The sequence below is a fragment of the Bidens hawaiensis genome, unplaced genomic scaffold (assembly GCF_021521415.1).
Source record: "Bidens hawaiensis isolate Kalapana, Puna unplaced genomic scaffold, B.hawaiensis_p1.1 tig00041216_1, whole genome shotgun sequence".
NCBI lineage: Eukaryota > Viridiplantae > Streptophyta > Magnoliopsida > Asterales > Asteraceae > Bidens > Bidens hawaiensis.
The window spans coordinates 111,285-130,744 of NW_027505707.1; the positions used below are offsets into that span (position 1 = coordinate 111,285).

Consider the following 19,460-nt stretch of genomic DNA (forward strand, 5'->3'; position numbering starts at 1 on the left):
GTCACACCCCAACCTACGGCGGAAATGCCGGGGTGTGAGCTGATTGCCATAGCTCACAAGGTACTATCATGCAATTGTAAAGCGACAATATCTAATTAATTTATTAATTGTCAACGAACATTTAAGTACAACAAAAATAGAGAAAATTAAAATACAAAACCAACTATTCTTGTGTATGTTTAACATCCTAAGGTCATCTCTACGTAAGCTTCAGTTCGATAAGCAATCCAATCTATAACCTGCAAATGCGTACAAAATATATATATTTGTCAACAACACATGTTGAGTGAGTAGATCACCAGTTTTGACACAAACAAAAATTGTAATAATATATAATGATATAAGTGAATAAAAATAGGCAAAACTGTTATCTGTGAGTATAAACAATTAAACCATAGCACATACATAAACAATCAACCATAAAGAAAGGGCTAAACCGTTGCCACGCGAATGGGCATTGGTTACCAAAAATAAGGTGTCGGTGAAACCATTGCCAATGCGATCGGGCTCCGGCCACTACGACGATCGTATGATCATACTATAATAAGATTATGTTGGACCTCTCCGAATGCGATTCAAGTAAGCAAGTAAGCAAATAGCAAGTAACATGCAATCATTCAATTGATACACAGCACAAAGATCACGGTTTGCGTTTGAGAAATAATAAGATAAACGGTACGCAAGTGTCCCCAAAACATTTGAAAACAAGTAAAATATGGGAGTGATTACTCACCTGATCGGATGAACGAAAATATAAATGAAGATGGTGATGAGGAAGATAAATCTTTCGGGATATACCGCCAAGGATTCCTATTTAAATAATAATAATAAGAATTAATTATAATAGATATAACATCTTTTACTGAATTAAGATTTCGGTGTGATTTGTGTTATGATTGGTATTAAGATATTTATTGATTAATTTCTACGGTCATTGTTTTTAATAGTCTTGTTAGTGATAAATTCCCCAATAATTACCCATGATATAAAATATAATTAAATACTTAAATAATTTAATTAAAATAAGATACGCATGAAATAATAAATTCTAAATAAAATAAAATAATTTAATATAAAGTGAGTTAATTTGTAATTATTTGAATAAATAAGATACTAATACAAATAAATAGATAATTATAATAAATATAATATATATAAATATTTCGTATAAACCTTTTAAGGAAAATCTACTTAATGCGTTTATAATATATATATATATATATATAAAAACAGATTTATAAAGACGTTTAGTGACGAGAAAACACCAATATTGGTGTCGGGTTTTAATAAAGTAACAATGATTTATTATTATTAGTATCATACTTATCATACATACATACATACATATATATATATACACACACGTAAACGAAAGCATTTGAACGAGATTTGACAAGAACATAACTCAAAGATGTCGGTTTTAGTCAAAAAAAAATGTTTATCCAATAATTAATATAATTTATCATTTATTAAAATTAAATTATGATAATTAATATATAAAAAAATTATTAAGAAAATATAATCTGAAAAATCAGGTGGCCGGGTTCGAACCAGCGACAACCAGATCCATACCCATGTATACAACCATCTGTTCTACCCAAACCAGATAGTTATTACCAGAAACCCAAAGTATATAAACATACATAAGATTTACCCCCAAATCAACAAACCCTAGAAATCCCAAATTCGTTAAATCTGTTGCGTTATGGATTAATCTACGTTAGGGTTATTGGATTATGGAATGAAACGACCAGGAATAACAACTTAATTACCTCAAACGAGGTTTGATTGATGGTGGACGGCTAAACACAAGTGACGGCCAAGAACATGATGAATTTGATGCTTTGCAGGAAACTTTAATCCAATTCCTCATAGGGTTAGATTCACGAGGTTGAAAGGGTACTGCATGAGATTTTAATTTAGTTTTGATCACCTCTATCTTGTATATCATGAATGCCCTGTGACGGTTTGGTTATAATTGTTAATACGAATTAGTCAGACCTCGTTTTCCTTAATCAAAAGAGTCGGTGAGCTTTATTAGGCATGCATAACGATTTGCACGAATTAATTCCATGTTTACGACGAGAATAATGGAACAAGATAGCTAAACGAGTCTTTGGATTCGGGTCATTTTCTAAACTTCTCTTAAAAACCTTATTTTTTTCATCAATAACAAACTTTCATAAGCCCCATCATCATTATTATTATTATTATTATTATTATTATGAGAGGGTAAATTCATCTTTCTATTTGTTTCTCGCTTGAGTTCAAGGACCTGCTCGTGGACTTTACCTCCACAACAAGGCCATCTTGTTTAGCTCATCCGCTCCATTTCGACATCATCCATACTAACGAAAAAGATAGTCACTGTGGGTGTTTTAACTTTTATAGTGAAAAATGTGTGTTTTTATGAAAATCTATAACTTTAAAATACAAATATGAAAAACAAACAATTTTTTACTTTGAGTCCTTTATACGGTGCACATGTCTATTAAAAATACAAACAAGTTGAGTAACTCACGAGCTACTTGAGCTCATTTCGATAAAAAGCTTGAAACAGGTTGAGTTTTTTCAAGCTTGAACCAATCCCAAGCCTCAAATAAAGCTCGTTTAGTTATTAAGCTCCAGGCTTGTATGGAAAGCTCGTTTAGTCTCGCCGAGCTTTAACGAGCCTCTTGTATTTTTATTTTCAAGTTTTACCTATTTTGGACTTCTTATACTAATTTCATACTGCACAACCGAGCTCGAGCCAAACTTTGACTCATTTAAGTTATCACTGGAGCTCTAGCCGAGCTTAGACTCATTAATAATTAATAAATAATAATAAACAAGCCCGGCTCCATCTAAAAATACAACTGACGAACCAATCTCAAGCTTTAAAAAAAGATCTCGAAACTAACCGAGCCTTATTTAAATACCATAATAAGGAAGTGATAGTCGAGCGCCACGGTTGTTCCTTCTTTTATCTTCTCGTTTGTCTGCTTGCTTATCAACGTCATATTCACCGGAGCTCCGGCCACCCATCACCGGATAATTAACTGCCATCTCATGTGGTTATTTAACCTTAACCATTCACCTCAAACCATCCAACAATCACACAACCACCACCACCACCACCCACCTCACTCCCACACGCGCCACCACACCTCCCTCACGCTCCACCCCACCACCACCACCACCAACACCAACCACTTAATCCAATCTCTGTGTACCAAAGGCCACCTCAAACAAGCCATCCAAATACTCACTCAAGAACCCAACCCAACTCAACGCACTTATGAACTCTTAATATTATCATGCGCCGTTAAAAACTCACTCTCTGACGCCGTCACCGTCAACCGCCACCTCATCGATGATGGGTTTCACCAAGACCCGTTTCTCGCGACTAAACTTATTAATATGTATTCGAATTTGGGTGAAATTGAATATGCACGCAAGGTGTTTGATGAAATGCCCGACAGAACTGTTTATGTGTATAATGCGTTTTTTCAAGCTTTAATAGGTTCTGATAACGGGTTAGATGTGTTTAGGGTTTTGGAATGTATGAACGAGTCCGGGATTAAACCGGATAGGTTTACGTATACTTATGTTCTGAAGGCGTGTGTAGCGTCGGATGCTTTGGTTTTGTTGTTACCGAGAGGAAAGGAGGTTCATGCGCATGTTTTGCGACATGGGTTTGATGAGAATGTGCATATTATGACTACTTTGGTTGATATGTATGCTAGATTCGGGTGTGTGTTGGAAGCGGGTCGTGTTTTTGATGGAATCGGTTTGAAGAATGTGGTTTCGTGGAGTGCGATGATTGCGTGTTATGCTAAGAACGGGAGGCCGTTTGATGCGCTTCGAGTGTTTGGTGAAATGATGGTTGAGGTTCGTGATTTGGAACCGAATGCAGTGACGATGGTTAGTGTTCTTCAAGCGTGTGGTGCGCTTGCAGCTTTGGAACAAGGGAAGTTGTTGCATGGTTATATCTTACGAAGAGGTCTTGATTCGGTTTTGCCGGTTCTTGCGTCTTTGATTACTATGTATGCGAGATGTGGTGAACTTGAAGTTGGAAAACGGGTTTTTGACCAAATGGTTAGACGCGATGTTGTTTCATGGAATGCTATGATTTCAAGCTATGGAATGCATGGGTTTGGTGAAAAGGCAATTGAAGTTTACAATGAAATGATATCAAACAAGGTTGATCCGAGTCCTATAACGTTTGTGAGTGTTCTTGGTGCGTGTAGCCATTCGGGCCTTGTGGAAGAAGGGAAAAACTTGTTTGAATCCATAACACGAGATCATAACATGCGATTAACTGTGGAGCATTATGCATGTATGGTGGATCTTTTGGGTCGGGCCAATAGGTTAAACGAGGCAGCCAAGATTATACAAGATATGAGAATGGAACCTGGGCCTAAAGTGTGGGGTTCACTTCTTGGATCGTGTAGGATTCACTGCGATGTTGAACTGGCCGAGAGGGCAAGCAAGCGGCTTTTTGAGCTTGAGCCCACAAACGCAGGGAATTATGTACTTTTAGCCGAGATATACGCAGAAGCCCGTTTGTGGGATGAAGTGTTAAAGGTGAAGAAGCTTTTACAATCCCGCGGGCTTCAAAAGAAGGCTGGATGTAGTTGGATTGAAGTGAAGAAAAATATATACTCGTTTGAATCAGTTGATGAGTTCAATCCACACGTTGAACAACTTCACGCGTTTTTACTCAAATTATCAATGGAGATGAAGGAATACGGGTATCAACCTAAGACTAAAGTCGTGTTGTATGATGTTGATGAGATGGAAAAAGAACGGATTTTATTGGGTCATAGTGAGAAACTAGCGGTTGCATTCGGGTTGATTAATAGTTCTAAAGGAGAAACTATTAGGATAACAAAAAATTTACGGTTATGTGAAGATTGTCATTCGGTTACAAAGTTTGTGTCTAAGTTTGCAGATAGAGAGATTTTGGTACGCGATGTGAACCGCATACATCGTTTTAAAGATGGGGTTTGCTCGTGTGGGGATTATTGGTAATGTTTGTAAGCATATTTAACACCCAATCTCTATACATGTATGGTTTCTTGTTGATCAAGTTTCAAGATAAATGATGAATGTTGGTCTTCCAAATGTTACAACTAAAGATGGCAAACTAGTAAATATTGTAAATTTGGTTTAACCAGTATAAATAAAACAATACAGATTATATTATCCTTTCAGTATGGTTAGCTAGCATGTGTACAAGCAAAAGCTTTCCTGGTTTTTACTGCACTGTCAAAGATCCGTCTTGCTTCATTTTGAGTAAATTGTTCTCAATGTTCCTTAACACGGGTTTGTAGCTGCAATTATTGACAAATTCATGAACTACAGTTAGAAACGATTGTAATGGTAAAGGAAATAATATAAATGACAAATGGGTGGCTAGTGTAACGGGTTTAAAACGGGTGACTTTTGGTATGGTTTAGATAAGACCGACCAACAAGCCCTTTTGGTATTCTCCTCTTGGATTTTAAATTAATTTATGTTTTAAACGAATGTTGTTACAGTGATGATCAAAATATTAAAATTAAACGATTTAGATAGCTTAATGAATATCGGTGACCCGTTAAGAGACAAGGCATAACCCAGATTGACCCGTTTATCCAAAACGGGTCAGAATCACCACCTCAGCGAAATAACAAGCATGAAGAAATAACCGTACAGGCGAGCAAGACTATTGTAGGCTTGAACCGACTGTTGGAGCTGAACCGTGAGCTGTAAAACCTCTGCAGACAGTGTCTCAGCCTTGCTTTGTTCTTTAGCTAGCTGACCCTGCATCCATGACCATATTATTCCAATAACAATCTAACTTTTTTTTTTGGTATAAAATGATTTAGAGGTTTTATGCAAAATATAGACATATGCGTATAAAAAAGACAAATATCAGATAATTTTGAGAAGATTATATGACTAACCTTTAGTGATATAATTTCAGTGGTGTAAGCCTGAGAAATCTCACTCGCTCCGTTATTTGATTCCAAATTACGTTTTTGACCCTCGTGATCATTGATGGTGGATAATGATATACTAGCTTGTTCTGTTCTTAATTTATCTAACATGACACGAAGCTCCTCATTTTGCTTCAGACAATCTTTTACCTGCATAGATCCATAAGTTATGTTAAGTAATGTAGTTTATGTTTGGTTTAGAACATTAAAATTAAGCATTTTACCTGATTTTCCCAGAGTGTGACCATGCCAGTTGCCTCTTGATAAGCTGTTGATAGGTTAGAATTCTCTTCAAAGAGTCTTTCTATTTCAGAAGATTGGGAATCAATCTGCACACCAGGAAAAAAAAGAAAAAAGAAAGAAATTATGTTTCAAGCGATGATGTTGATAGTTTTACATAATAAGTTAAAAAGTGAACCTCCGACAGTAGCTTTTGTCTGCTGCTCTCTAATCTTTCAACAGCTACTGCCATATCATGCAACTGCTTCTCAAGTCTCTCCTTGTCTTCCTATGATAATCAGTTTACAGTTCAAAACAGTTATAAAACTTATAATACAGTCTGACTGGTAATGAAAACTATAACCCTTGGTTTTAAAACTACTAGGAGATCTTTTTTTTCCCCGCTTACCACTGTGAACTGGGCACCTCTTTCAGAACTTCCTGCATTGAATAGGAAATATTCAGAAGTAGAAAAAGTTAACAGTAAACTTGAATTTTATTAGAATATGGGATTCCAGACAGATAAAACTAGTACTGCAAATAAAAAATGTATTGAAGATGTGAAAATATTCTTAAGCTATAAAAAGTAAAAAATATATATATATATAAATGATAAAACTAGTGAGGTTAACTTATAAGGATTTTGTTATTGCTTAAAGTTTTTGATAAATGGATTTAGACAGAGTGACAGACGATATGAGACTTCTATTCATGCCTAATGTCTTCTCAAATTGTCTATAAATTCATGAGATTATAATCTCATAATTACAGAGGTTTCTGAGGCAAATGAGGAAATCTAACAAGGTAAGCTATTATCTTCATTGTTTTGCTTCTAATGATTTTATTTTAATATAGGGTTCTCTATAAGTTGCTTGATCAGTGAAACCAGTTTCTATAGCTCTCTAAGTTCTTGGGGTGTCTTGTATCCTTTCCCATGAGATAACTGTATGCAAAATCAATCAAGCTCTTCTAGGTAAAAATGCCCGTCTTCTTCAACTGGCTTATGTTTACTCAAAAGACCAAACCTGACTTACAAAATATTATATTAAAAATTTGTAAAATCGATTAAGTTGATTTGGACTCAATGGGACTTTGTATAAGTTTTCTGTAAGATGTCTTTTATGGGACTTTGTACAAGTTTTCTGTAAGATGTCTTTTAATAAGATGTTCTGAAATATTACTCAAAAGTAACTTAAAGCTGACATTTCTAAAAGCATGCACTGTCTTGGTAAAACACAACCACTGTTTTCTTTGGTTAAGGATAGTGATTCAAATGTCTTTCATGTACTCCTATCATAGTTCTAGGCATTCAAATTTAAGTTTTGGATGAACTGTATGAAGCAATCAAGCCATTTTAAATGATTAACTTGATATTATTATAAACATATTTACAGTGTTTAACTTGCGCATTTTAATACTTACACTACCATATGTGAACTTTGTGTATTGACAATTTTGGATCATTCTGATATGATATTATAAAACTATAATTCATATACAAGATTTTATAGGTTACCTGAGGCCTCTCTGGACATGACTGCTAGCTTTTCTTCTAGTTCTTTTTTCTCAGAAATGATGGCAGATATCCTCATTTGCTCCTCGGCTAACTGTTGTTGTTCTTGCCGCCTCAACATTCCCTCTTGCCGCCTCAGCATCGACTCTTGCTATTTAATGATGAATAATATTTATCAGAAATAATTTCCTTTGATTCTTCTATTCAATTTTTACAGGGTATATATTAGTTAAAAACTCATTACAACCTCCAGTTGGGACTTCAAATCAGCAAGCTCCTTCTCAATAGCTTGCATGTGATCTGGCGGGCCTCCCCTTAAAGCAATGGCACCAAGATCACCACTAATTGCTTGGTGTTGTAGTGAATTTAATTCTGCTCTTAGTGCAGCTGCATCTTCTTCAGCCTTTTTATAAGACAAATATAGACAAAGTTACATATGGATTTCGAATATATGAATATGACACTATAGTTGATTATTTACTCGATATTGCTCTTCTTCTGCTTCCTTTAGACGCTTTTTAAGTGCTCGAACCTGTGCTGAGAAATCCTCCTGAACAAAATCATATTTATTAAGTTTAGTATGTAAAGTTGTAAAACTTTTTTGCAATTAACAGAATATCAAAAACCATTGTACCCTTGCAACAACTGCTGCATCTTTTTCCATAGCAACATCTTTAAGAGCTCTTCTTAATGAGGGTACAGTGTTTTTTTCCTGCAATTAACAGCATGAAAATAGCAACATGCATGCAACTTTACTAAGATGTGGAGCTCTTCATCCAAATTATTACAAAACACGAGGTGTAGATTAAAGATTGCATATAGATGAAAAAAGATCTTAATTTTAAATCAGTAGTTCCTTAAAATCAAGGTTTCCTTCTATATATGTATTACAGCACTAGGGTTAGAAAAGTCTATAGCATATGTTTCAAAATATCAGTGTGAAGTTTTGCGCTAATTTCTGATGTACATGAACAAGATAGCTAACTGCATGATTCAACAAGAGACCAGGTAATACATACCAGGTCATTCACGCGTTTCTGAAGCATGTCATTCTCCACTTTGTTAGAATGAAGCTGAATTACAAACAAGATCATAAGGTATGTTAACATCATCATTCACAAAATAAAGAGATGAATCAAACAACAACAATATAGCAAAAAGCTATGAACCTCTGAGCTCAACTTTCTGTTCTCTTCATCGAGTTCTACATTCCTCTTCTGTAACTCCTGTAGCTGTGACACCAATCCACTAATATCACTCTGCAACAAATCAACCAAACAAGACATACAAATCAAACTTTTTAAGCATCTGCAATTCTGCATCACCCTTGAATCGAATTCACGATGATAAGAACATAAACGAATCTAGAACAGTTTTGCCTATTAGCAGTATAGGGGTGCAAACAAGCCATACCGCTCGTGAGCTACTCAAGCTCAGATCAATAAAAAGCTCGAAACGAGCCGAGCCTCAAATAAAGCTCATTCAGTTATTGAGCCCAAGCTCGAGCCTTGTGAATTTTAAGATTTACCTATTGTGGACTTCTATATGTACTAATTTTGCACCGCACAGCCAATCTAGAGCCAGCCTTTGGTTCGTTTAAGGTACCGCACGAGCTCAAACCGAGCTTACGCTTGTATAAGGTTTTTCTCACATTATATAAAAAATAATAAACAAGCTGACCCCAAGCCATAAAAACAACTCACTAGCCGAGCTCAAAACTAGCTCAATAAAACTAAATCACATTATATGAGTCAATCAAGAACAAACCTCTGAGATTCCGCTTCCGCTAGACGACTTTTTGATCCCAAACACCTCTAATTCCAGATAACAAAACATAGATCCAATCAACATAACATACAGTTTACAAATTGATCAAATGATACAATACACAACACGTGAACTAACAATAAACAGAAATCCTACCGTTAGAGTTAGGCGGCAATGTTCGATCCAATTAACATAACATACAGTTTGCAAATTGATCAAACGACACGATACACAACACGTAAACTAACAATTAACATAAATGCAACTCCTAGGGTTCAGACGGAATATTAGATCCAATTAACATAACATATGGTTTGCAAAATGATCAAACTACACGTAAACTAACAATTAACAAAAACGTTACAGCTAGAGTTAGGAGGCAATGTCAGATCCAATTAGCATAGCATACGATATGCAAACTGATCAAACGATTCAATACACAACACGTAAACTAGCAATTGACATAAACGCAACCGGTAGGGTTAAGATGGAATATTAGATCCAACTAACATAACATACGATAAGCAAATTGATCAACCGAATAGAATAAAATTAATTTGCAATTAAAGTAGTAATAATAATAATAACCGGTAGGATTAGGAGGCAATGTGAGATCAGGTCCAGGGGAGGTTTTGCTTAATTTCTGAGCCGCTCGCTTTTGACGAATCTCTTCCAACTGCAAATTTATTAGACGATTTATTTAATTCATGTAATTAATAATAATAAAAGTGATTGAGAAAACTTTTGTGTGAATACCGTTCGTCGGCCTAGAGTTTCGTGATGCGACGACGCCATTGCAGAGGGAGAAAGAGAGAGTTTTGGTTCAAGGTTTTTCTGGTTGGCCGTCCGCAGCTACGAAGGAAAAAAGAAGCTAAATGTGGTTTTGAAGCGCGTATATAACTATACGTTGTTTGGAATCGTTCTGGGTGGTGTAGTCGGTTATCACGCTAGTCTCACACACTAGAGGTCCCCGGTTCGAACCCGGGCTCAGACAATTGTTTTTTGGTTTTTTATTTTCATATTTGTTTCAAACTTTCATTTAACTTATGTTTTACATGGCCACTTACTATTGTTTTTCTTTTCCAGTCTGGTATTAAACTAGCCCAAATAACTAATTGGTTTTAGGCAGGGCCAGGTTTACGGTATGTTGTCTCAAAGACCGGTTGAAAGAGGGAGCACGTAATGGTTGTAATAATTACGTTTTTAAAATTTATGGATTATTGCATAGAGGGCAAAAGTGGAAGGGATACCATCCCGGGTATTAGACGGAATGTGATTGTTGACTCGATTCTTTGTCTGTTTTATGATGTCATGAAGGAAACATTGTCATATTTTTAACCTAAAAAATAATTAGTTGTTTTTCTATACAAAAAGTATTAACGTCACGACTTGTTACCCGTTTGAAAAATATTTTCACCATTACTCGCCACTTGTTAAGTAGAAACATCTTAATGAGTGGATTCACTTTGGTACATACCTTTTTTTGGGGGCTTGGTGTGGTTAGAAAACCGCACAAACCGTCGCGTATAGTTCAAACTGCGGCATATATATGTTTTTTAAAAAGACGTGTTTTTTTGTCTTTTGTCTAACCGCCGCGTATAGCTCTAACCATGGCATATAGGTGTTTTTTAAAAAACGTGTTTTTTTGTCTTTTTATGTTTAATGTATACTTTAGTTTTAATTTAATTTTATTTATTTTGATTATTGTTTTTTATTTTGTTGTCTTATTAAAAATATTTTTTATTGATTTTCTTTATCAAGAATTACAACAATTATAACGAAGCAACGTAAATAAATGATATATATATACACACACACACACACAACCATTACAACAAATTTGTACAAATAATAACAAAATGTAGAAATCTATCTAAATGGTAGCGTCACTAGCGTGGTAACGGGCGATGCTTAAATCGTAGGATTATATGACGATGAAAACACAAAACCACCACCACGTTCTGACCATGAAGCAAGCACATCGAGCATTAGGCTTGGTCGCGAGGACAACGACGACGTTGTACAATAAAAAACGCAAAAACCACCACTATTACAACGAGTTTGTACAAATAATAACATTGTTTTTTTTTTGAACGGCCAACTAAGTAACGCCGGGTACTTCGTACGCGGCTTCCATTGGCTAAAGGTAGCCTGAGCTGGCCACTAGTCCAGACGGACGGAGCCCCTAGCGGTCCACCTGTTGAAGGATTTACCGGATAAAACCCAACCCCACGCCCGCCAAACGGCACGACAGCGAGGATTCGTTATAATTTTTATAATTGTTGATAAAGAAAATAAAAAAAATCTATTTTTATTAAAACAACAAAATAAAAAAACAATAACTAAAAGTAATATAAAATTAACACAAAAGGACAAAAAACGTCTTTTTAGAAAAATATCCTTATACATCACGTTAGCACTAACCCTGGCATACAAGGCGGTGTGGGGTGTGGTTAGGAATACCTTTTTTTTTTTTTTTTTTTTTATTGCAATGTAGTATCGACAAGGACAAAACGCTTACATCAGTCATCACCTCATGACATCAGTGTAGTGTGCATATATATGTGAAGCCATGACTCACACATTTAGATTCCTTTTGACAGTCTGTTGATGTAATCCGTCGTCGTTTCTCTTGCCACCTCTAAATCTCATCGGCCATGGCTTCCGTCATTGACACTGCTTGGACGGTAGCATATTCATTCTCTCCTCATCTTCTTACCTGCTTTCAGTTATTATTATTATTTTGCTCTGTAATTCACACTCGCACTCGTTATTTTGCCCTAATTTGATTTCATTGACGAATGTGCTACGTGTTTCATTACTTCATACCGCATTCGGTTGTTATTAGATTTGAATCTATTGATTCAACGGCAATGAGATTTAGGTTTACGAGTAACGAGTAATAATTTGTGATTTTATTGTTTAGCTGCTAGGATTAGGCACTGATTTTCTTACATGAAGAGTTTCCACAGCAAATGCGTTGTGAATTTGACGTTCTGATGAGTTATGACGTAACGTGCTTCAGATTCTGTATTTAGGTTTTGATGTGTTGTTATGTGTTCGATGAAGTGTGAACTATTCGTGGCATAACGTTCTAGCATTTGTTATGCGAGATTGCAAGAAGTTTGTTTATGTTAATGAAAATGAACTAGGAATTTCGTTCGATTAACTAAATGAATGAACACCAACGGAAGCCGTGTTTGTTCAATTGTGTTCCTGAGCGTTCGACAATGTGTTTGTTGATGTTTGTTTATTGAAGGGTTTTATTGACTTTTTTAATCTTTCATATAGAATTAAGTAGAATTATTGACTGTGAAACAAATATATATATGAGCATTGTCTAGTTAATCTATGTAAATTAACATATGAATATGAATGTTAAAATAAAGACCGACACAAACTTGGTAGCTGGACCAAACTGTGGACACTGGCCATTCTCAGTTTGCCAAATCAAATAAAACATTGTGTTCATTTGTGTTTGTGAACCGTTAACGAATGATAAATTTTGTTCGGTTAGGTGTTCATGAACCGTTCGCTTGTTCGATAAAAGTCAAATGGACGAACACATGAACAGGCCTTCTTCGGTTCGGTTTGGTTTGGTTCGTTAACAGCCCTAGTTATGCGTGCAAACTGAGATTGGTTGAGGAAGATCATACTGTAGCAAAATGTGGAACATAAATGGATGCAATCATAGTTAACTAAGTGTAGGTTAGTAGGATTAAGAAATAGGGTTTTAAGTAATCATTCTGAGTGAAAATATGACTATGAAAAGTGAGAATGTGAATTAGTTATATGTTTCTGTACCTATCATTTCCCCTATGTTATTTATAAAAAGTGAAATGAAGAGGTTGATGGTAATATCAAATAGGATATGCATAATATTTGATAATTAATTTCATAAAACTTCATCAAAGGGACCAAACCCCCTGCATTCGATTTGGTCCCTTTGATGAAGTTTTAATTTCATATTATTGTAAGTTTTTAACATCTAACAAGATCGATTTTGACTTGTAATTATTTTATGTTTTTGCAGTACTTAATCACTCATTTTAGTGACTTTCAGCTGGCATGCGTTGGTAGCTTTTTTCTTCATGAAGCTGTTTTCTTCTTATCAGGGCTGCCTTTCATATACATAGAAAGGGCAGGATGGCTCAAAAAGTACAAAATTCAGGTTTATCTATTGGGTCTCGTGTACCCTTAAACTAACTTCACATTACTGCATTTTTTATGCAGAATATATTATGCTTGTTTAATCAACAACTGACATTTTGTTTGCAGGCCAAGAATAACACAACTGAAGCTCAAGAGAAATGTATTACTCGCCTACTTTTATATCATTTTTGTGTCAACTTACCTGTCATGCTTGCTTCTTATCCGGTCTTCAGCTTCATGGGAATGAGAAGTTGCCTTCCACTGCCATCCTGGTATTTTCAGGTTCTTTATATGCTAGCACTTTAGTTGTAGATTAGAGGTGTCAAAAACGTGGAGCCAGGGTCAAAATGGGTAATTTTTATACGGGTCTAAACAAGTCCAGTTGAACTGAAACCATTTTTGGCAATTTTTTTTATTATTTGGAATGTGAAATGGACTTTGAAATCTTAGCGTGCCTCCAGAAGGCACTTTTTCTGTTGTACACTTTCTTGAGTTGGTCAAACAAATGAGCTGGGCTACTGGTCAAAACGGATCGAGTTGATCCAAAACACTTTATGTTAAATAATTTTGATTTTGTTAAAACAACTAGTGTCAAATATGATTAAAGTTATAATATTCATTTAGTAATATAATTTTTAGAATATTAATGACATGGGCGACTTTATGCGATAATATTACACATTGGGTGACTTTCAACCAGTTTGACATGCTCTAAATAGTGTTTTTAGGCCTGTAAACGAACTGAATGAACACGAATTGGAATGTTCGTGTTTGTTCGTTCAACTTTAACCGGAAAAGCTATCGAACGTTAACAGTTAAACAAATGGGGTTTTCTTGTTCGTGTTAGCTCGTTAAGAAAATGAACGTATTCATGTTCATTTGTGGTCGTTCGTAATAGTTCAAATATAAACAAACGTAACTAGCAAACATCAATAAAAGTAAACGTGAATATCAATCTGTTGGGCCTAAAAAAATGATAAACTAAATTGTAATCATAAACCAACAAACATAAACAAAAACAAAATATCGTAAACGAACGTTGACGAACATAAATGAACGAACGACTAATGAGACATGTGTTCATGTTCGTTCATTTAACTAAATGAACAAAAAGTTTTGCTCATGTTTGTTCATTTATTAAAGAAACAAACATAAACGAACTTCCATTTGGCCGGTTCACTGAATGTTTACTTCGTTTACAGGCCTGGTTTTCTATCTGTTTGACCTAGTACTCAAGTAGAGATAAAATATAACCCGATTGACCAATAACCCATTTATAAGTAAATAAGTTGAAATTTCCAACGGTACTGTATAGATCATCGTTTGTACCTCTTGGTGTTGACAAGTCAGTTACATCCAAGTTTTTGGAATTGTATCTTTTTATTTTGCATACTGTAATAGTAGTGAGTCATTTACCTTTTACTGTGCAGGAAAGTGATCTCGACTCAGATATTATTCTACTTCATTGTGGAAGATTTCATATTTTACTGGGGACACAGGATTTTACATACCAAATGGCTCTACAAGCATGTTCATAGCGTCCATCATGAGTACGTTACAACCCTCAAAAACAAGATGTGTGGGTTGGGTTTCAGGTCAAACCGGGTTGGGTTGACTCGCAAACACTTTTTTTTGTCCATTTTCAGTTTCTTAAATCATTAATGTGTTAGATATGTTTACAAAACAATTCATCTTCGATTCTAATCTAAACCTTTGACCCATTCTATGTTAAGTGTATTTACTGATACATATGGTATTGTTATTTACAGGTATGCAACACCTTTTGGATTGACTTCTGAATATGCTCACCCGGCTGAAATATTATTCCTTGGATTTGCTACTATTTTCGGTCCTGCCATCACGGGTCCTCATCTTATAACTCTCTGGTTGTGGATGGTAGTTAGAGTTCTGGAAACAGTTGAAGCACATTGTGGTTACCATTTCCCATGGAGCCCATCAAACTTTCTTCCTTTATATGGAGGGTTAGTATTTTTATATGCATAATTTGAATTACCATTTTTTTTCAGGATGATGTCATGTGGTAAATGTGTTTTAACAAATTTTCAGTTCTGATTTTCATGATTATCATCACCGACTGATTTATACCAAATCGGGGAACTATGCATCAACATTTGTCTACATGGATTGGTAAGGTTCTAAGAAGCTTATTATACTTTAGATCATAACTGTTGTAATGATTATCTTATCATTATGACTCGGAGTTGCAGTAATTTGTTTTATAAGTTTGGATAAACATGATTGACTTTGGATTATCAAAGTGTAAAAAGAAATTACTTATTTACTCATCTTTAAGCATACTTTTAGACTGGTCGATTTTACTAGAATGTCGTTTTTTTATAAGTCTGGCCAAAAACATGCCTGGTGACGAGAATGCCTCCTTAATTTTTCTATTTTTTTATGGAAAGCATGATAATGCCCCCCTGTGTCAAGCTAGCACATATTCACGGGTTTGGGTTTAGTCTAAACGGGTTGAGTCAGTTTCAGGTCAAATCCCATGAACACGCCCTGTTAAACTTGTTTATTTTATAGTTTTTTAAAAATGTGTTTTATGTAATAAGTTAAACTGATTGGGTATTTGATGTCAAATTTAAAAGTAAGGAGTGAGGAATTGAGGATGTGAATCCTTGCAACTCGGTTATGTTTTATCGTATGATCTCATTTAAATCATTTTGTCAGGCTATTCGGCACAGACCATGGATACAGAAAACTGAAGGCACTTAAACATGAAGAGGATCGTGACTTAAAGGACAACTGAAAGCACCAACTAAAACATGATTGTACTCGAAATTGAGTTGTGTCACAAAAAAGGTAATCGTTTTCATTGATTTGCTGGTTACTGTTGTACAATCAACTCAAACTTTTTTCAATTTCAGATGTGTTATTAGTTTCTTTTACATATGCCTTATGAAACTACTTTTCAAGACTAGAGGTGACAATTTGATCCATGTAACTCGAAAGTTATACACTACCCGAACTAACTTATCAAATACGATAAACATGAACATTAACTTTGGTTGAATTTTAAACAAAATATAACATTAAAAGTCACCAAGTGTTTATATTACAAAGCACAAACAAGGTTTAATGTCACGACATACTGAAAAACTGAAGTTTATTAGTTTTTCTTAACCAAAATATAATCTATATATATAATTTTTTTTATATTTTGTGAAAATAGAATCCAAAATATTAAAACCTAAAACCATACCAAAATATAAGTCACCCCATTATTTCATATTTCATGCAAGGCCTAATCTTGATGGTTGTAACGTTCTCCTTATCCGCGTATACAACGTCACAACATTCCCTCCTACTTCCCTCCTGAAACAAAACACAGATCAAGTCAACTGGTTTGCCAGCGTGATTCGTATTCGTACCAATTAAACATATTAATGATATAAAACCTAACCCGATCCTAACAGGTTCGGTTGGTTGGTTGACCCGAAACTAGTTTAATCAGTTGGTTGTTTACGAATGACAGTTGTACCACTTCAGTGATTAGACATTTAGACCTACGTTTTTTATATAGGTTATAACTCAGGAACATCATCTCTTGCACATAAAATAAGTAATTTTCCATCTAAAAAAATGTTGGTTGGGTAGTTATATTTAATCTTCCAATAAAATGTATCTCTTAACTATTTTATTTCTTTTTGAAAAACAAGATATTCTTATAATAAATTAAACATTATACTATTTAAAATTTATGTATTGTGTAAATATCTATTTTTTAAAATTTGATTTTAAATTCATATGGTTTAACTACTCCTATCAGTTGATCAACCAGTGAACAAGCAGTGTTAATTGTGAAGGGTTAAATGACTGGTTGAAAAGAAAACACTGCAATTAATCAGGCTTACTGTTTCAAGTCGTGTCGCCGGTGAGATCACGAGAATCTTCTCCACATAATTCGCCGAGTAATTCCCACCTGGCACGCAAGGTAGTTGCCGCCGTGGAAACCTCCGAACATAGGTCGTCATCACCACCTGCCGTTGCTTCCCCTCGCCACCCGGATATTCATCCACAGTCAAGTAAAAATAATGAGGAATGTCACAAGGATTCTTGCTTAGACCCCTGGTGTTCAACATGAAAGGGGGGCGGGCTCCTGCTCGCCATTCTGAAAATGTCTGTATCGGTACCTGTAAGAGACTCGGCAGCATGGTTTTTTCGTAAATCTGCACCGAGTATCCCCATGATAACGAGACACTCCAGTTTTTAGGGTGGTTGTAACAGATGCTTTGTTGGAGGAGCCTTGACTGGTCGACTTTTGCGGGTTTCATCAGTTGGTTAAGTGACCGAATGCGGTCCATGCCGGGGAAGAGTGGCTCAACCATGTCAAGGTGGTGGAGGGAGACCAAAGGAGCCTGTGGGTGTGCTGATAAAAGACCTGATATGTCCCCATGTAGATCAATCTGCCCAAACAAGACTATTATTTATATATTTTTTAAATAATATTAAATATACATTTTACATAATAATAATAATAATATAAGACTATGATTATATAAAATAATTAAATAATACATTTTATGTTATCAATAAGTGTAATAGTTATAGTTATAAATAATTAGTTATAACGATTTGAGCCAGAACCAAACTCAAGTTTAAAAAACTATTCACGGGTTAGGTTTGAGCTTTAGAAATAAAGCTCTTACACTTGAGCTTAAGCAAGCTCAGGCTCTGCTTTGTTCATTTTTACTCGTAAAACATAAAAATTGTGATGTAATTTACCTGATGAAAACCCTTTACATGGGTAACGGAAACGCCTAAATCAGCCACACAGGATTGCAAGATATGATCACTCCCATGAAGATCTTTGTACCTCTTTAAACACACATCTAAATTCTTGGCCAAAATGTTAGCAAGAGGGTAACTAAAAGCAAATCCAGCACCACCAAATCCCATCCCAAATGAAAATTGAGTATTAGATATTATACTTTCTGCATTCATACCAACATAGTAATAACCATTATGATCATATTTCCTCAACACATCCACCAAATTCTCCAAAAAGAAAATGGTGTCATCATCCCCCATCACGTACCACCTCACACCTTCGTTCTCTGCCTTAAAAGTCTCTTTAATCGTCCTCGCGATTCTAATGGTGTAAGGGACACCTTTATGGCTCATGGTCTCATTAGCTATGTATAAGCGTGGTGAAGTTGGAGGCCAGGGGAGGAGTTGGATGGGGGCTTGGTCTAGAAAAAGGAAGCCGTGTGTGGTTCCATTTGGGCGCCACCATGATTCGACGTAGTGTTTCCTCTTGGGCCAAGTTTTAACTGCACCCGTGATGCTGAATACGATATGGGAAATGTTGGTAGGCGCATCTTCTTGATTCAAATAGTGGGTGTTCTTGAAGTAATTGAGATTAAAACTGGGTAATAGGATTTGAGTTGTTTGGGAACAAGGATTGGTGGAGAAGATCAAGATTAACATCAAGATTATTAAGAAAGATAACAAGATCATGATAATAGATTTGCCTATTCTCATTGTTCTTAATTTTTTATGGATTTGTATAAACATTATTGTAGGTAATTGAACAAATGAAATTGATCTTCTAGGAAATCTTTTTATCAACTTTCAAATGTTGATTGTGAATGTGAATGTTGTGCAATGTTTGTTAACATCTTTTTTTCTAGTCACATGAACAATATCCATGTTTCTTACTTGAACTATAAGATACAACTATAACACATGAAAAATGTTAAGTTTTTTATTATTGTCATCAAGGGCATTCAATTCAGAAAATCACATAAACATTTATACATGTTATTTTAACTATGATATAAAACGGTTACGTAAATACATGATTGTTTCACTATTTC

The 19,460-nt window shown here is 35.1% G+C and overlaps 3 protein-coding genes, 1 non-coding gene and 1 pseudogene across 4 annotated transcripts; 3 read left to right on the forward strand and 2 right to left on the reverse strand.

Annotated features, from left to right (window-relative positions):
- Positions 1-3,003: 3,003 nt before the first annotated feature.
- Positions 3,004-5,065, forward strand: LOC143614865 (pentatricopeptide repeat-containing protein CRR2, chloroplastic pseudogene; annotated as a pseudogene).
- Positions 5,066-5,162: 97 nt separating this feature from the next.
- Positions 5,163-10,371, reverse strand: LOC143614866 (uncharacterized). Its single transcript, XM_077088180.1, has 15 exons — positions 10,219-10,371; positions 10,051-10,138; positions 9,463-9,509; positions 8,865-8,954; positions 8,715-8,768; positions 8,330-8,407; positions 8,177-8,245; positions 7,943-8,098; positions 7,699-7,846; positions 6,592-6,623; positions 6,382-6,471; positions 6,188-6,292; positions 5,931-6,113; positions 5,678-5,787; positions 5,163-5,315 (listed from the first exon to the last, which is right to left on the reverse strand). The coding sequence occupies exons 1-15, from the start codon at positions 10,255-10,257 to the stop codon at positions 5,240-5,242; spliced, it is 1,365 nt and encodes a 454-aa protein (XP_076944295.1). The 5' UTR covers positions 10,258-10,371; the 3' UTR covers positions 5,163-5,239.
- A 10-nt stretch (positions 10,372-10,381) lies between these two features.
- Positions 10,382-10,456, forward strand: TRNAV-CAC (transfer RNA valine (anticodon CAC)). The gene has a single exon. It is a non-coding gene; the product is annotated as a tRNA-Val (tRNA).
- Positions 10,457-12,089: 1,633 nt separating this feature from the next.
- LOC143614867 (methylsterol monooxygenase 2-2-like) lies at positions 12,090-16,690 on the forward strand. Its single transcript, XM_077088181.1, has 7 exons — positions 12,090-12,149; positions 13,496-13,633; positions 13,741-13,886; positions 15,045-15,164; positions 15,384-15,596; positions 15,682-15,762; positions 16,312-16,690. Exons 1-7 carry the CDS (start codon positions 12,120-12,122, stop codon positions 16,388-16,390), a joined length of 807 nt encoding a protein of 268 aa, XP_076944296.1. The 5' UTR covers positions 12,090-12,119; the 3' UTR covers positions 16,391-16,690.
- Positions 16,691-17,424: 734 nt separating this feature from the next.
- LOC143614875 (uncharacterized) lies at positions 17,425-19,143 on the reverse strand. The gene is made up of 2 exons (XM_077088183.1): positions 18,367-19,143; positions 17,425-18,047 (listed from the first exon to the last, which is right to left on the reverse strand). The coding sequence occupies exons 1-2, from the start codon at positions 19,123-19,125 to the stop codon at positions 17,436-17,438; spliced, it is 1,371 nt and encodes a 456-aa protein (XP_076944298.1). The 5' UTR covers positions 19,126-19,143; the 3' UTR covers positions 17,425-17,435.
- Between the last annotated feature and the right edge of the window lie 317 nt (positions 19,144-19,460).

Bases quoted from the DNA above. Each gene is read 5' to 3' on its own strand.
- LOC143614867 (XM_077088181.1), top strand. From the start codon at position 12,120: ATGGCTTCCGTCATTGACACTGCTTGGACG. The intron at 12,150-13,495 runs GTAGCATATTCA...ATGTTTTTGCAG, and splicing joins TCATTGACACTGCTTGGACG to TACTTAATCACTCATTTTAG. The intron at 15,763-16,311 runs GTAAGGTTCTAA...TCATTTTGTCAG, and splicing joins ACATTTGTCTACATGGATTG to GCTATTCGGCACAGACCATG.
- LOC143614875 (XM_077088183.1), bottom strand. From the start codon at position 19,125: ATGAGAATAGGCAAATCTATTATCATGATCTTGTTATCTTTCTTAATA. The intron at 18,048-18,366 runs GTAAATTACATC...TTGTTTGGGCAG, and splicing joins ATGTAAAGGGTTTTCATCAG to ATTGATCTACATGGGGACAT.
- LOC143614866 (XM_077088180.1), bottom strand. From the start codon at position 10,257: ATGGCGTCGTCGCATCACGAAACTCTAGGCCGACGAACG. The intron at 8,769-8,864 runs GTTCATAGCTTT...TTTGTAATTCAG, and splicing joins ACAGAAAGTTGAGCTCAGAG to CTTCATTCTAACAAAGTGGA. The intron at 5,316-5,677 runs GTACGGTTATTT...CAATAATTGCAG, and splicing joins TACAATAGTCTTGCTCGCCT to CTACAAACCCGTGTTAAGGA.